At 37.3% G+C, this 18,379-nt stretch overlaps 1 protein-coding gene across 1 annotated transcript in view; it reads left to right on the top strand.

Moving 5' to 3' along the window:
- The first annotated feature begins 16,043 nt into the window (after positions 1-16,043).
- The window catches only part of CFAP47 (cilia and flagella associated protein 47), an 859,036-nt gene continuing 856,700 nt past the window's right edge, over positions 16,044-18,379 (top strand). The window contains exon 1 of the mRNA XM_044669214.1: positions 16,044-16,196. Coding sequence (XP_044525149.1) covers positions 16,044-16,196 — 153 coding nt within the window. The remainder of the gene's footprint in view (positions 16,197-18,379) is intronic.

Below are 18,379 nucleotides of genomic sequence, written 5' to 3'. Positions count from 1 at the left end.
AAAATCCCCTTCTTCCACAGAAGAGTATTCTCTTGAATCCAGTAAGCATGCCTCTGTCAGACCATGTGCTTTTGCAAGACATCTACCATTTTACCAGTTGATGCCCTTTCTTTATCTAGAAAATTCCACTCATGATCTCTACTTTCAGACTGTCTACAAGCATATGCAGTATCATAGGTAGCCATTTTTTTAGTCCTGGAGACAGAGTCTGCATGGACATAGACTTCATTTCCCTAAGACCAAGCTCGTTTGCTCCGTCATTGGTCTGTTTTTTGAACACAAGATGATGAAAAAGATATCCAAAAGAGACCAAGCAGGTATGTTAGCTCACTTATAAATTTAAAAATTTTAAATATAATTTTATTGATATTTTCTGTTTCTTACATTACCATAGCATTCCGTAATATCTCTCCCCCTTCCTCTCTCTCAGAGCTTTCCCATATGACAAATATAATTTTTTTAGAGAGGAAAAAGAATTGGCACAACTGATGGACACGTTGAAAAAGTCTGAAAATATGTCTGATATATAATACATGTGGACCTCCCACATCCTTGAAAGAGTAGATTGGGGGTATCTTCTAATTTGTCTTCATTTGAATCCTACTTGATATTAAATATTTGTTTCATTTACTTTTGATTTTTGGTGCATTATTTTCCCCATTTACATTGTTGTGGGTATTGTGCATATTATTTACTTGTCCTTGTTTATTTTACTCTACATTGGTTCATATAGATCTTTCTATGTTTCACATGCATTTCTTACAGTACAGTAATATTCCATTTTGTTCATGTACCAAATTAGTTTAGTCATGCCCCAGTTGATGGGCATCTACTTTGTTTCTAATTCTTAACTATCGTAAAAATTTTAATTTGGAGGGGTTATGGTCACAGAATATATGACCTAAACAAGAAAAATAATGAGCAGAATAAAAAAACTTGAATATGGAGTGGCAAGCTTCACCAAAAAAACAAAAAAGAGAACAATAGATTTGGAATACAATACAGAATTGAAGGACAATATAGGATAAAAGCAAATAACAAGAAAATTGAAAGAAAATTTGTTCACTAGGAAAACAAAACATGGAGATTTCAAAATTAGCATGTGTAGAGTGACAGATTGGTTAAAAAAACAAAATCTTGCAATCTGTTGCTTATAAAAATATACTCAAAACACAAAGACACAAAAATTAAAACTGATGGATATGAAAATTTACTATGATAAATAATAAAATTAATTTGGAAAAACAAAAGATCTAGAATATCAAAGGAAATAAAAAAGTACTGCTGCAAATTTTTATAGTATATGGATACTCTTTTCTAATCGATGACTTCTTTGAGCCATCCTTTAAGCCCAGTAATGGAGTATCAAAAAGTAAAATATTTTAATCACCCTATTTAGATATTTCCAAATAGCTTTCAAAAATGGTTGCATCACTGTACAGCTCTGCTAAATATGATTATTTAAAAAAGCAAGGATGAATAGCTCTTCTAGACCTCAAACTATATTATAAAGCTTGTTATCATTATTCAATCATTTTCAGACATATCAACTCTTTGTGACCCTATTTTGAATTTTCTTAGTGAAGATAACAGAATAGTTTGCCATTTCCTTTTCCAGATCATCTTATAGATGATAAAATTGAGACAAATGAGATTCAGTGACTTTCCCAGGGTCATATAGCTAGTGTCAGAATTCAAATGTGAACTCAACATGAGTCTTCCTGATTCTAAAGTCAGCACTCTATCCACGGCATCACCTAATTGCCCCATATACTATATGTATTGTAAAGCAGTGATCATCAAAATAATTTGGTATTTGTTGAAGAATAGAAAGAAATGGAATGGATGAATAAAACAGACTGTACAGAGTAGATTCAGAAACACTAGAACTTAATAACCCAGTATTTATAATGATGACATGAAAAATTTAAGTTACTCAGGGGGAAAAAACTCTCTATTTGATAAAAACTGATGGGACAACTAGAAAGCAGTCTGGCAGAAATTAGGCTTAAACCGGTGTTACACCATACTCCAAAATATATTGTAAATGGATTCGTGACATTACTATTAAGAATCATACTATTAAAAAATTAGAAGAGGAACAGATCATATATTTCTCATAACCATGAGTAAGAGATATAATCTCAACTAGATAAGAGATGGAGGTAGTTGTGACATAAAATAGATATAATGCATGCAGGATAAGAAAGGAAATTATCAAATAGGGGAAGTTATTTGTATTAAATTTTTCTGATAAGGTTTTGGTATCCAAGATATAGAAATAATTAATAAATAAGGTTAATACCTATTCTCTGACAGATAAATGGTCAAAAGATATGATTAGGGGGGCAGCTGGGTAGCTCAGTGGATTGAGAGCCAGGCCTAGAGACAGGAGGTCCTAGGTTCAAATCTGGCCTCAGACACTTCCCAGCTGTGTGACCCTGGGCAAGTCACTTGACCCCCATTGCCTACCCTTACCAATCTTCCACCTATAAGTCAATACACAGAAGTTAAGGGTTTAAAATTAAAAAATAAAAAAAAATAAAAAAATAAAAAAAAAGATATGATCAAATGGTTCACAAAAGAACTACAAAGCATTTACCACCACATGGAAAAAATGTTCCAAATCACTAACAAAGAGAGAAATACAAATCAAAACAATACTGAGATTTTCTTCACTCCCTGAAAATTGGCAAATATGACAAAAAATACAACTGCAAGTGTTAGAGGAACTGCGGGAAGATAGATACACTGGTACATTGTGACTGGAGCTGTGAACCATTTTGGAAAGCTATTCGGAAATATTCAAATAGAATGACAAGACAGGGTGCAGGGGTGGGTTTTGATGTAAACCTGTGTCCTATCCTTGCATCTATTAGTGCAACCTTGATGCAGGTAGTATGGGAAGTAGGGGAGGCATGTTAAGTGACTTCAGGTCATTAAGCAATCCTCATTTTTTTCTTTTCTCTTTACATTTAATTTTTCTTTTCTTTTTTTTTTCTATTACATGTAAACAAAAACTTCTAACATTGATTTTTTTTTGCTTGAAAAATTTTATTTATTTAATTAATTTGGAATATTTTTTTCATGGTTACATGATTCATATTCTTTCCTTCCCCTCCTCCCACCCCTTCCCATTGCCAATGAGCAATTCCACTGGATTTTACTTGTGTCATTGATCAAGACTTATTTCCATAATTATTAATATTTGCATTAGAGTGATCCTTTAGAGTCTATATCCCCAATCATATCCCCATCAATGCATGTGATCAAGCAGTTGTTTTTCTTCTGTGTTTCAAATCCTACAGTTCTTTCTCTGGTTGTGAATAGAGTTCTTTCTCATAAGTCCCTCAGAGTTGTCCTGGATCATTGATGCTAGTAGAGAAATCCATTACATTCGATTTGCCACAGGATAACTGTCTGTGTATATGTTCTCCTGGTTCTGCTCCTTTCACTCTGCATCAATTCCTGAAGATCGTTCCAGTTCACCTGGAACTCCTCCAGTTTATTATTACTTTTAGCACAATAGTATTCCATCACCAACAGATGCCACAATTTGTTCAGTCATTCCTCAATCGAAGGGCATCCCTTCATTTTCCAATTTTTTGCCACCATGAAGAGTATGGCTATAAATATTTTTGTACAAGTCTTTTTTTTTTTATGATCTCTTTGGGGTATAAACCCAACAGAGGAATGGCTGGATCAAAAGACAGATGGTCTTTTAAAGCCCTTTGGGCATAGTTCCAAGTCACTCTCCAGAATGGTTAGATCAATTCACAACTTCACCAGCAATGCATTAATGGCCCAATTTTGCCACATTCCCCCTAACATTTATTACTTTCCTTTGCTATCATTTTAGCCAATCTGCTAAGTGTGAGGTGGTACATCAGAGATGAATATTGATTTTTAAAAATGTTGAGTTCTAAATCTTTACCTTCCTCCTTCCTCTCCCCTTCCATGAGAAGGCAAGGAATTAGGTATAAATTATACAGCTGAAGTCATGCAAAACATTTTAATATTAACCAAGTTGCATAAGAAAATGCAGACTCACCCTCCCCCCCAAATAAAGTAAAAATATGTTTTATATGTGTTTAGACTCCATCACTTCTTTCTCTGGAAATGGGTAGAATTTTTTACCCTAAGTCTTTCAGAATTGTCTTGAGAATAGCTGTCATTCACAGTTGATTATTGTACACTATTGCTATTATTATGTGCAGTGTTCTCCTCATCTGCTCAGTTCACTTTGTATCAGTTAATATAAGTCTTTCAGGTTTTTCTGAAAGCATCTTACTCATCTGCCAATAATCTGGACCAAGAAAACAGATCTCCTGGAGAAGATGCTGTAAGGACCATCATGATTTCAAATGGACTACAAAGATGACAGTGGTAGGGATGTTTCCAGAGATCAATCATTACATTATGAGACTCTGTGTGAACCTTTGGTTATAATGAACTGAACTGTTTGAAGAATTGAACCCTCCATCCACTTTTGTTCATCCCATGTGTCATTAGTTTATCCTCATTGTAAAACTCTTCTGCCAAAAAAGGGAATGTCCTTTAGTGACTACTTGTAATTGCACCTATCAATCATTTTTTTCTTTCTTTTAATTATCCTCATCATTCTCCATGAAACATACAATATCTTTTGTGTCCTTATGCACCTGATAAGACAATCCTAAACTGAATAGACACCATTGAAAGAACTAGCATGTTAGTCTACCAGAATCAAAAGTAGGGAGACTTAACATGCTGGTCTCCCAAAGAATCAGAGGGGAGATTGTTTGAAACTAACATAAAAAATATAACCCTTACCCAAAACATGAGCATTAAAAAAGAATGTCAAGTCATATGATGGGGCAGGCTACATGGCCGAGTGAAGCCCTGACTTCCTGAATGGGCTGGCAGAAGCTTCTGCATGGCATGGTTATGTGCCTGAATGTCAGAACCCATGACTCAGACTGTCCCATTAGAAAACCATAACATTATTGGCTGTATAAGATATAGGTCAAATAGGAAGGCAGGGGTCATTCTTGGTTTGGGCATCATCATGAGAGGGAACTCCCCTCTCTGCCCAGCAGTCTCTGATCTAATCTTTCCCATGTTACCACTTGTAAACAGGCTGATTCAGGGTCTGAAGAGCCAGCTGTTAGTTAAAGGTGAGGTGATTTGGTAATCATTCTCTCTCTCTCCCTCCCTCCCTCCCTCCCTCTCTCTGTCTCTCTGTCTCTCTGTCTCTCTGTCTCTCTCTCTGTCTCTCTCTCTGTCTCTCTCTCTGTCTCTCTCTCTGTCTCTCTCTCTCTCTCTCTCTCTCTCTCTCTCTCTCTCTCTCTCACTAATAAATAGTTATAATTAAAGTCTCCAAGATTAATTTTTAATTATAAGAGTTGATTGATTAGCTGTTGGTCAAAGGCAAAGTGACTTTTTTTTTTTTACTGATTTAGTATTGTTTCATACAAAGGAGAAACACTGTCAGAGAAGTTTCATGGAAATGAGTAGTAGAGAAATTGAGACTGGGTAAGGAATTGTGCAACTAGACATTTATTTCCATCAAGAAGAGCTCTGTAGAGGGTGAAACTTAGGTAAAGGAATAGTCTACTGCACTTTATTCATTGGACTATTGATGTGGAACTTAAAAGATTTGGTTGGTTGGTGTCATTTCTACTCCAAGAGGACCAAAATGTCATTACTGTGTTGGGGTTAATATATCATTGCCCAATTGTGGCTTATCAGTCCAATATGAACTTTGAAGGCTCTACAACAAGTTGGGTAGAAGTAGCCCACATGAACATTAGAGATGGAGATATTCCTAAATTTGAGCATCATGTTTCCTTGGAGTTACTGAAATTCTGCTTTGCTCATTGAGCACAGCACCTTCTTTGATGGGGTATGAAATGCAGGACAATCCTGTGTCAATATCTCCCACTTCTCATAATCAATATCAGCATTATTCAGAGAGACCTTGAGAGTGTCCTTGTATTTCTTCTTTTGACTTCTGAGTGAGCTCTTTTTTGAGTTCTCTATAAAATAATCTTTTAGGCAAACAAATGTTGGACATTTGAATTATATGGCCGGTTCAGTGGAGTTGTACTCTGCAGTAGAGTTTGAATACTTAACAGTTCAGCTGGAGAAAGGACCTCAAAGTCTGGTACATTATCTTGCTAGGTAAATTTCAGAATCTTCCTAAGGCAATGAACTTAAGATATAGGAGGATGCTCAACTGCCTGGCTAAAGACCAAGAAATCTGATACATTTTATTTTCTAAAAAATTTATATTATTATTATTAAAGACTATCAATAGTTGCTACATTGCTTATTCAAGAAAGAAATTCTTAGAACATGTAAATATCAAAGATATTAGATTTAGAAGCCACATTTGTTTTTAAATTACAAAGGCTAAAATTTAAATAACTCTACTAGACAGTAAGTTTTTTATTCCCCCATAGCACCTGGAATAATATCTTCTACTTAGTGAGCTAAATAAATATTTGTTGAAGGAATAAATGAATCATGAATTAATGTCTTGGTTAAAATTCTGTTAACTTGAAGGTCAATATTTTATGATTGAATTATAACTGAAGCCAAATATAATTATTCTTATGAATTATGTAAAACTTGCATGTGGTTGTAACACTTTATTTTTGTAGTTTAGTGGGTGAGGGAGCTTTAGAATAATAGTTAAAATTTAAAAACATTGAAGAAACCACCAGCTCTCATATCTGAATAAAAGACTATTTTAGAATAAGGAAACAGGCCATAAGGATGAGTTGGGGGACTAATCAACTATTAATTCATTCGCTCACATCTCACTCATAAGCCTGAACTTTGCATGATAAAATGTTCATGCCCTGCTTTGATTTGTGAATGAAGGGAATGAGAGAAAACAAAAACAAGAATAAAAAAAATTAGAGCCCAGAGCTTAACTATCTCTGAATCCCATTTGCTTTGGTTTCATATAGTGCTTTTTCTCTAACTCCAGAAATTTGGGATAGTCTAGTTGAATATAATTCATTGCATTATGAGGCTGAAAACAAAATTAATGCAAATGTGAGCACTTTATAATAAACTTTTTTATATTTTATTTATTTTTTATTTATTTTTTATTTTTATCTATATTTTATTTATTCCTACATGGAATTGGCCAAAATGTAATCTATGGTTGTCATTTGCTGGCTTGAGAGGCAGGGGTGAAATAGGGGATAAAGAACAAACCACTCAGAATAAGAAAATCTCAAGTTCAAGTTTTACCTTTGATGTCTACTTTCTGTTTACCTCAATGCCCCAGGCAACTCTAAGACTACTGGTTGCAGAGCAGTTTTCAATTTGTATTGGTTGAGGGAGTTCTTCCAGGGTTACCTTACACTGATGAAATCATGACTGGTCCAAATAAATGTGAGAAGGGAATTCCCCTCCCTTTCTTTTAATTTAATCAATCAGGGACCTGGAGGTCCTTTACCATTGAGATGTGCAGGGATACATATGCCCACAGTGAAAGGAAGTTGAAATCAAAGAGACAGGAAATTGATACCACAAGCACTGCTCCACCTCCCTCCCCCCTCCTCCCCAAACAGGAAAATTTAGGGAACTATGATTGGTTCCTGAGATATGATATGGGAGAGTTAATGGATGGAGAAAACTGCTTGGGGGAGACCAAAGATCTGGAGGACATTCGGATTCAGATTCTGACTCTGACTCTGGTGCTAGTGACTCTTGCTGAAAGGACTCTCTGGCTCTCTGAGACATTCTTGCTCTGGTGACCCTGACTGAAGAGATTTTCACTGGACTTCTGACTGGAAATTGGAACCCTTTCAGTAGTGAGCTAGATTCCATCAGAACGGCACATAGGGTGGTAGGCCAGGCAACTCTCTACCTCTTTCCTACATTTCCCTCTTGTTACTATCTCTACTTCGATGTAATAAAGCTATTAAAGCTACTAACAGCCTCATAATTTAATTTTAATTATAACATACATTTTCTCTCTCCTTTATGTAAGGCCTGCTGTGTTGTCTCTTGGTTCTCAAGGACAGTGCCAGAGGAGTAGATTTTATAAAGTTGAAAACTAGAATGGGCTCCATGTCTCTTGACTGAGGACTAACTAAGCTATGTTCAGAGAAGCTCAACAAGGTAACCTATAGGATTGTGGATTTTTTTGGCTATGGCAACCCTCAAAGACCGCCTTTTTGTTGTTTTCCAGTCATTTCAATCCCATCTGACTTTGGGACCCCATTTTTTTGGCAAAGATACTGGAGTGGTTTGTCATTTCCTTTTCCATTTCATTTTACAGATAAGAAAACAGAGGCAAACAGCGGTAATTGACATGTCAAGGGTCACACAGCTGCTAAGTGTCTGAAACTGGATCTAAACTCAGGTATCTGGACGCTAGGCCAGGTGCTGTATACACCTATATTGTGAAGGAATTACTATCTGAATTGCTAAAAGGGATCTTAGCATTACTGATCAATTTAAATATGAGGAACCTGAGGCTCAGAATAACTTGTTAGTTTAAGCAAATAAGTTAAATTAATTTAACTCAACAAATTAAATTACTTGTCTAGGATCATAAAGGTGTCAAGGGGCAGAGATGGGATTTAAACCTGAGTCCTCTGACTCCAAATTGAGCTCTTTATTTCTCCTTGTCTTGGGATTTACCTCAGACTTTCCTTAAATAGTAAGCATCTCTAGTACAGTTTAAAGAATGAAACTAAGGACTTACTCACAGTGCTTCTGTGATGTAAAGTGAGAAATTGATGTTTCCAAATGTTGTACCTAGGAGTGCTAGAATATGTGAACTGGAAAGAATCATAAATCATCAACATGCTGGAGAATGAGTATTTGCTGGCTCAGGAAATAGATGATGAGACTCAGTCTGATCATTATGTTCTGAGAATCTTTATAGTATCTTCTAAGGGATGGGGTGGAAAACCACTGAAACTATTCCAATCAGTTGTATGTCTGGCTCTTATTGACAAATTGTATTGAGGTAGTATGGCATAGTGAAAGAGGATTCAATGTGAGATCAAATCCTAACACTGAGGCTTACTACCTGTTTGACAGACCACTTAATAACCCCACTGTGGCCCTGGTTTCCTTAATTGTAAAGCCAGATAGTTGGATTATATGATCTTTAAGGTCCCTTTGAACTTTGAGATTCTGTAATTTTATGACCTTCGTACAGTCATTTATTTTCTAGGTTTTAGCTTCATTATGTGCAAAATGATAAGGTTTGACTTGATGATCTCTAAAGGTTTTTATGGGCCTGATTTATATGATTTGCTAAATCCAAAATAGAAATATTAATGTCCCCAGAAAAACCTCAAAATATTATGTAAGTGGGGGCCACTAGTTGGCTCAGTAGACATAGAATCAAACCTTCAGTCAATGGGACCTGGGCTTAAATCTGGCCTCAGGTATTTTCTAGCTCTGTGACCCTGGGCAAATCACTTAATCTCCACTGCCTAGAACTTACCACTCTTCTTCCTTGGAACTAATATACATTATTGATTCTATGATGGAAGGTAAGGGAATGAAAAAAATGTCATGTGAGTTTACATTTCTCTCAGAGAAAATCCATTTTTAAGGAGCTCAGAATGTTCATATACCTAATATATTGCTTTGATCTCTTAGGTGAAAACTTGCCAATCCCATTCATTTTAAGATTGAAATTGTGTGTAAGATATGCATAAAAATTATAATGCCAAAGACTATTTAGTGCCATAAGAGATATACAAAGGGAATTCTTTTTTATGTCATCAGAGGCAGATATTGCTTCTGGTCCGTAATAATCATAAGCTCTAGTCTGAACACTTCACTTTTTTCATTATATTCTTTACAGATTTTTTTCGTTTGTTTCTTTTCAGAATGGGTTTTAGATTGTCTCAATTATTCAGACGATCTCACTAGCTCTTTGGGGAACATGCCTTTGATTTGATTTCAGTTTAGTGTTATCAGAAGTGTTCTAAGAGTCAGCTAGGTTGGTCTGTAAAAGCAGTTAAGGCAGAGAAAGAATTGAATTGAGAAAATAAATAATCATTGATGAACAATGGCTTTTAGAAACACCATGTAGGGACTTTTTTCATACTGAGTTCAGCTGCAAACCATACACATACATCAAACCCCAATTTGAAGGGAGTTGATTGTATCTTAAAACTCAGTAGAAATAAATATCTTGTAATCCAATAAATCTGATCTAAGAGGTCAGGCTACAAAACAAGTCCCATCTGAAATGCCAGCATTGGCCATGTTGCTCATTGATCTAACACTAATCAAAGCCTGAACTGCTGAATAAGGCCGAGAAAGATAGAGTAAAAGCTCCCACTTGAAACTTCTCCAACTTGCTTCCTAATAACCATAAAGTTAAAGGGGAATGTGAAGAAAATAGGATTGAAAGTCAGGATAGTGGGGAGAGGCTGAAGTATGTGGACAATGTGAAAGAAAATCAAAGAATGAAGTAATGAGAAAATCTAAAGCTGTGAATCAGACATTAAATCAGGGTAACTGGTAGAGAAGACTATGAATCAAAATGGAAGAAAAAGGAGATACAAGTGATTCAGGAAGCAATAAGCAAAATTCATGTGACAGAGGTGGTAAATTTCAGAAAAGAAATTCATGCAGAGAAGTGTTTCCAGTTTTTATAGTGATAAAGCAGTAAAATCGCCAAAAGAGTTATAGAATAATTACTCTTTCTAAGGAGCCACAAAAAAGGAAAGTTACATTTTAGAATTCTGCAAGAGATGCTATCAGATCTTTGTTTACTAGACTAAAACACACCTTGACATTGGCAACTTTTTGAATTTGGTCATTCCCAGTTCTAGCCTAGTGTTTGTTGAAATGAATTTGAATAGTTTATGTGCAAACAAGGAAGAGACTATTATGGTCTAGAAAATTCAGAGGCTTTTTAGACCTAGTCTTCCACAGTCCAATAATGTGGTGATGCCCTACTCTTGCCACCTTTTTCTACCTAACTATTGCATTGGAATCTTGCATGTGTGGAAACTTTCTAGGAACTTCTGGCTAGTTGGCCTTCCTTGTGACCTTTCAAATGGGAAACCAAAAGGAGGATCCCATCATTCCTTATAAAACTCCCCAAATTCCCTTGAAATTATTACTGCTTCAGTAGTAAGGAAGGCTCAGAGGCAAAATAGAGAAACTATAGACAAAATGGAATTGCTTTAGCTTTCTCTGCTCTCTGCAACACTTTCACATACTTATTCATTCCTTTATTTTTCTGGAATCAATGGTTGGACATTGCATTAGTTAGAGTTATTAAGAGTAGAAAAAAATCTTTGCAGTGTTATTGCATAAATACTTCTGGTTATTCTTACTTTAATGTGCTTCAGCTTATACTAAGCTCTTTTTTTAAAAACCCTTATCTTCCATCTTGGAGTCAATACTGTGTGTTGGCTCCAAGGCAGAAGAGTGGTAAGGGTAGGCAATGGGGGTCAAGTGACTTGCCCTGGGTCACACAGCTGGGACTGTCTGAGGCCAGATTTGAACCTAGGACCTCCCATCTCTAGGCCTGGCTCTCAATCCACTGAGCTACCCAGCTGTCCCCTTATACTAAGCTCTTAAGAATTTTCTGAGGCTGTCATTTTATGTTTTATAGTAGTATTCCATTATATTCATATACTATAATTTGTTGAGCCATTCTTCAGTGAAGGCTGTTGTTCTTATATATTTGTATCAATTTTCTATATACATTGGATATTAGGTAAATACCAGGGAAATTTGTTGTAATGATTTTTTCTTCTAGCTGTTTTCCTTCTAATTTTAACTTCACTGATTTTGCTTGTACAAAAACAATTCAGTTTTATATAATCAGTTTTACTTCCTGTGAACCTCTTATATATTGCTTATATAGAAAAGAATTATTTTATCCATAGCTGTGAAATGTATTTCCTCCTAGTCTTCTTTAATTTATGATAACCTCTTAGATGAATGAAGCATTTATTAAGTGCTTGCTACATACCAAATGTAGTAAAAATACCAGTGAAATAATACTGGTCCTTGAGAAGATTAAATTGATTCTCTATCGTTTTTTAATGATCCTATTTACAATTAACTATTTTTGACCTGTAATTGCCTAAATTATGGTTCTTTGTCTTTGAACTTAGTAAAGAAATTCAGTTAGCCTATAAGTTTAGAAACTCACTCTACTGCACTGTTCTAGTCTTGCCTAAAGGAATTCTCCTGTCCTTGGGGGATGCCAGTAGATTTCAGAGAATTGGGACTAGCCTTTTTACACCATTAAGCTCTACTTGAAGGAGGTCTTATTTGCTATCCAAAGAAGTCTGGCCTACTATCTTTTAACAGAACTGAGGTTGTTGCTAGCTCTTTGATTCCCGACTTCTCACCAATTTTATGTTCCCTTTACCTCAGCAATGTGGCCAGTCATGTTGTCCTCAACCCCATGATATCACCTCACTGTTCTGTTCTTTGTTCTGTGTTCCCCAAAACCTAGAAAAGGAGAACTATCCTTTTGCTCAGGATCTTTGACATAGAGGCAAACCATTGACCCTTTTATTAATAGATTTGGCATTCTATTAGTAAACTATTATCATGCTCAGAGAATATGTCTCAGTCTTGTGGACTTTTTACCCATGATACCTTCAGGTAACCTAATGAGAGAAACAACTCATATGGGAGAGGGGTAATTGATGAAGGGAGTCAATATTGATGCTACTGTATAAATGTTCTTCCAGCTCTGGCCATTTCATTCTGCGTCAGTTCGTGTAAGTCTTAACAGATTTTTCTGAAATCATCTTGGTCATCATTTCTTATAATGCAGTAGTCCATTACAATAAAATAACTCAGTTTTCTCAGCCACTCCCCAATTCTTTGACAACATGAAAAGAGCGGCTACAAATATTTTTGTACATATGGGTTTTTTCTCCCTTATCTTTGATGTCTTTAGGATACAGACCTAGTAATGGTATTGCTAAGTCAAAGGACATGTATGGTTTTATAGCTCTTTGGATTTATTTACAAATTACCCTCTAGAATAGTTGAATCAATTAAAAACTTCCCCAACAATGCATTAGTGCCTCAGTTTTCCCACATTTCCTCCAATATTTGTCATATTCTTTTTTCTGTCATAATAGTCAGATAGATAGGTGTGGTGCAGTGCATCTGAGTGGTTTTAATTTGCATTTCTCTAATAGTGATTTAGAGTATTTCCCCACAAAACTATAGATAGCCTTGATTACTTCATCCAAAAACTGCCTGTTCATATCCTTTGACCATTTATTAATTGGGGAATGACTTGCATTTTTATTTTATTTTCTTCAATATTTTTTGTGTTTCCTTTACCAAACTGAAAACTTTTTTCCATGAATTTCTTCTCACTTCTTTTCCCATTTTTTATTCTATTTCTCTTATTTGATTTTGAAAATTCTTCTTGAATTCCCCCAAGAATTCTTTGTGGGCCTGAGACCAATTCACATTTTTCTTTGATGCTTTGGATGTAGCAGTAATTAACTGTTGTCACTTTCTGAGCTTTTGTTTTGGTCTTCTCTGTTACTAAAATAACTTCCAATATTGAGTTTCTCTCTTTTTTTTTTGCTCATTTTCCTAGACTTTTTCTTGACTTTTAACTTAAAAAACAATACAAAAAAAAACTATTGAAATTGGGCACCATTCCTGTGATGAAGGGAGATTTGTCCCAAGTTTCAGGTTCTCTGAGCAGCTACTTTCAGAGCTAGTTCCAGGTATCTATAAATTTTCAGTTCTTCCAAGATGGTATGATTTAAAGAGAGGTGTGTTGCACTGTGCTATAGTCTTTCAGGGACCACAAGCACTTTTTTTCTGGACCCTGGAATTATGACCAGGATCCCCTGGTCCCTTGGAATCACAAGTACTGGTGTTTGTGCCCTAGGACCATGACCAAAAATTGAGACCTGGATCTGTGTAAGAGCAATGTAACAGAGTTCTGCATTGAGACCCAGCAAAGGAACCCCTATTACTCTCCTTCTGACCATTTGTTTGAGCCCCTTACTGTCAGTGGTCTGAGAGCTCCTAAAGCTGTTGTCAATGATTTAATCATTCCCTCAAGACCTGTGCTAGTTTGCTGAGGTGAGATCTGCTTTGGAGTGCTGGTCTGTGTTCTTATCTCATCTTGGTGTGATAGATTTCTTGCACTGACCTTCTAAGATGTCTTGGGTTGAAAAATTGTTTCACCCCATCCTTTGGTGGGTTCTGTCACTTCAGCATTTGTTGTGAGGAGTTATATCAATGTTTTTAGAGGGTAATATGGGATAGATCAGGCAGGTCCATACCCTTTCTCCACTATCTTCTATATATTCTTACATGTATATTTTATCATATCTGTTTTACTATTGATTTTGATGAATGGACTTTTTTTGCTTTTTGCTATGTTTGTTCATTGTGGAACATGATGGAGCCTTGTATATAAAGTTTGGAGTCTTCCTTTCTTTATTAAAGAATAGGGATTATAAGTTTAGTCTGAATTCTAAAAGTACATTACCTAGATCAGTGACAGTGAACAAAAAAGGTACATAGAGCACTCTGTAGGCAGCCAGGCCTCCCCAACCCCTCCATTAAGTTACTAGAGAGGCAGAGAGACTAGGCCAGAGCTGCTCCCCTTCCCCTCTCCACTATGCCCGACTACATTTTTTTCACATCCCCTGCCCCTCTTTCCAGCAGCCCAATGGAAGCACACAGGGGTAAGGGTGGTGGCTCACAGTGGAGAGGAGCACTTGTACCACACCCTTCTCCCTCTCCACCCAGGATGAGGCTATTCCTAATTTCACCCACCCTTCCACCCAGCAGCCCAATGGGAACTTTTTCTTCCTCCCCTGGGTAGGATAAAGGGCAGGGCATGCAGTCTCTGGGGGAGTGGGGCACAGCACTTGATGTTAGGAGGGAAACAGTGCAGCCCTGCACACTATCTCTAAAAGGTTCTTCATCATTGTCCTAGACTAACAATGTTTAAGGGAGCCGAAAGAGATAATTCTAGCTTATTACCCACTTTCTCTAAGGAAACCAAAGCAGTGGCTTCTAGGTTCCAACTTCCTGTTTCTCCTCCTGGAAGGAATTAAATTCTCCCTTAGAAAAGGGTAGAGGGAGAAGGAGAAGAGAGGATAGTCTTGATACCCAATCAATCAACAAAACAATAAATCAAGACCTGATTTTTAGCATTTTCTGATTTCCCACATGTAAATGCCCAGCACATCTGGGTGACTTGTAAATACTGATTTAAAAAACAAAGCAAGTTATATACATAGTCAAATGAAATAAATGCTATTTGTTACAAAGGTTTTGTTGTTCATCAATAAACCTTACTTTCTCTCCTACCTCTGACTTAGAATCAGTATTGTGAATTGGGAGAAGACTAGTAAAGGCTAGGCAATTGGAGTTAAGTGACTTGCCTAGGATCATACAGCTAAAGAAGTGTCTGAAGTCACATTTGAACCCAGGATCTCTGTTTCTAGGTCTGGCTCTCAATCCACTGAGCCTCCTACCTGCCACCCAGTCTCCCCCCCACCCCCCACCCCCTTCCAAAAAACCCCAACACTTTAAAATTATGTGTTTGGAGAGGAAAGGAGAGAGAAAATAAATGCTTAGCTGAAAAATAAAATGAAATAAAAAAACCACACACACACATTAACGTGATCATTTTCCACTATTAGCAAAGTGCGATAAATGGTGGCCATAGACTTTTCCATTTCTCAGTCTTCAGCCATGCCTTCCAACCTTTCCGGTGCTCGCTTCCTCCTGTCCCGGCTTGCTACTGGCTAAGCAACAACCAACCAGGGACTCTTAAAAACATTCTTCTTACCATCTCCTACTTCTCAGAAGCAGACCTTCACGTTATCGCTCCTTTCCTTCAACGAGCATGCACGAGAACGATTCGTCGCCACCCATCTGGTTGCTAAGCGACGGTCCCCAAGCTAGACCTCAGTTGGTGAAATTGTAGTTTCCCCGCCCCAAGAGAAAGAAGCCTTGGACGGTGGGGACTCTTCTTTCGGCTCCCTTTTCCCGCTCTCTCGGATCTCACTTCAGCTAGTTGTCGTGTCAGCTCCTTTGGAACGATGGAAAAGATTGTAATGTCATTGCGGATTTATCCATCCGAGGTGCGCTTCGATGGCGTGGAGGTCGGGATGGTTTATAGTGCTGACATCAAGGTGAAGAACATCGGCCACCATAACAGGAAGATACGCTTCTTGGCACCTCGGGACTCGCAGGTGATGAGGGCCCGGCTGGGGGAGGACGGAGCGGGTCACCCAGGAGTAGACCCAGGAGGCAGAGGGCAGCCGACTCGAAGATACTCGGTTGGCTACCACTCTTTCCCCACCATGCGAATTTCCTTCTACCCAGAATTGTCCATGCCATTCTTGGGAAGGAGTGGCCCCGCAAGGGGACGGGTCCTACTGTTCTCTTCCAGTCTGTCAGTATTTATTAAGTGCATTACTATGTGACAGGCAAGATGTCAAGTAGAGGTATGCAAAGAAAGGTAATGGCAGCTCCTCAAGTACGATACCTTCTCAATGGAGAGTATGAATGAATGCACAAAGCATTTATGAAGCACTTACCCTATGCAAAGCACTGTACTAAACTCTGGGGATACAGAAAGAAAAGTAAAACAGGTTCCTGAACTCAAGGTACTCACATTCTAATGGAGGGTAGGAGAGAAACAATAATACACTTGGAAACTTTCAGCATGCAACAACTGTGCACATACAATATAAATAAAAAATAATGTCTGAGGGAAGGGGCTTATATTAAGGGGAAATCTTTTTTAAAGAAGGTGGAGTTTTAACTGAGTCTTGAAGGAATGATCTTGCCAAGAGGCAAAGGGAAGGAGCTAGAGAATTCCACATCTGGGGACTGACAATGAAAATGTCTCCATGGGAGGGCAAGGAGGCCAGTGTATAAAGGAGTCAACATAAGAAGGCTGAAGAATCAGGAAGGAACTAGTTTGAGAAAGGTTTAAAAAAGGTCAACTAGAGATTTTTATATTTGGGAAGCCACTGGAGGTCCCTATAAAGTAAGGGAGTGATAATGGTCAGATTTACAGCTTTAGGAAAATTATAGTGACAGTTGAATGGAAGATGGCCTGGAGTGGGAGATAAGTGAGGCTAGGAGACTAAGAACTCAATTTTTGCAGTTGTCCGAGTTTGTGCTTTTGAAGACCTGAATTGGAGTGTCTACTCTGTTAGCAGAGAGAAGGGTAGGTATAGAATACAGGTTGTGAAAGGGAAAATTACAGAACCACCCACTGCCCTCACTTCATCTCTGGAGTATTTTTTTGTTTGTTTTTGTTGTATTTGGAAGAGGGAGAAAGATTAGGGGAGATGCTGCTAGAACTTCCCAGAATGCTCCTGGCAGGAGACTTTTTCCACCAGGGTATATGATGAGCCTGGGAAGTTCTCCTGAGTTGTTGCCAGAACAGTCCCTGAATTGTCAGCATTTCATGGGTGCATGTATATGTATTTGTATGTCTTATATTAGAACCTAAGATGCCATGTAATCCATAGCTAATGATAGTAAGAAGATATCTTGTATTACATGTCCCCATTTCTATATATTCTGTACATTCATGCTACAGGGAAAGGGAGAAAGGAACATGCATTTATTCATCTCTGATTATGTGCTAGGCTAAGCACATTACAAATATTATAGTCATCTAACCTTTTTTTAAGGTAGTCAAGAAGATCAATACCAAATTCTTCCTGGGACACTTAGCTGTAAGTCCATGGGCAAGAAAGATATTTAGCATCTCTCAGCTGCAGGTGACTCTCTAAGTAATTATATGCTGTGGTAGGTTGGTCCCAACTGAATTAAAAGTCTTTGGGGGCACATATTGTTTGTTTTTTTGCCTATCTCCTGAACCTACTACAATGCCTTATACCTTTTATGTAATAAAATTACTCGAAAAGCACTTGAGTGGAAGAATAGTGGGCTGAGTCAGAAGACCTTGGTTTGTGACAGCTCTGCCCAGTGTGAACTTCAAAAGTCACTTAACTTCTCAGCCTCAGTTTTCTAATTTACAAAATGGGTATCGTAATATTTGGACCACCTGCCCCATGAGATTATTGTGAGGAAAGCACTTTTTGAACTTTGAAACACCAGAATAATATTAAGCTATTATTACGATTATTGCCAAGGTCACCTTTTCACTAGCCTAAAAGTAACAATTATTATTCAATAATTTTAATTGATATCTGTTTCCAATTAAAAAATGACTATATTCCAGTATTTTATTCCAAGCATTTCCCTCTCCTTTTCTCTTTTCCTTTCCTTTCCTTTCCTTTCCTTTCCTTCCCTTCCCTTTCCTTTCCTTTCCTTTCCTTTCCTTTCCTTTCCTTTCCTTTCCTTTCCTTTCCTTTCCTTTCCTTTCCTTTCCTTTCCTTTCCTTTCCTTTCCT

The sequence above is a fragment of the Gracilinanus agilis genome, chromosome 3 (assembly GCF_016433145.1).
Source record: "Gracilinanus agilis isolate LMUSP501 chromosome 3, AgileGrace, whole genome shotgun sequence".
In the NCBI taxonomy this organism is placed as follows: domain Eukaryota; kingdom Metazoa; phylum Chordata; class Mammalia; order Didelphimorphia; family Didelphidae; genus Gracilinanus; species Gracilinanus agilis.
This window is presented reverse-complemented; position numbering and strand designations above follow the sequence as displayed.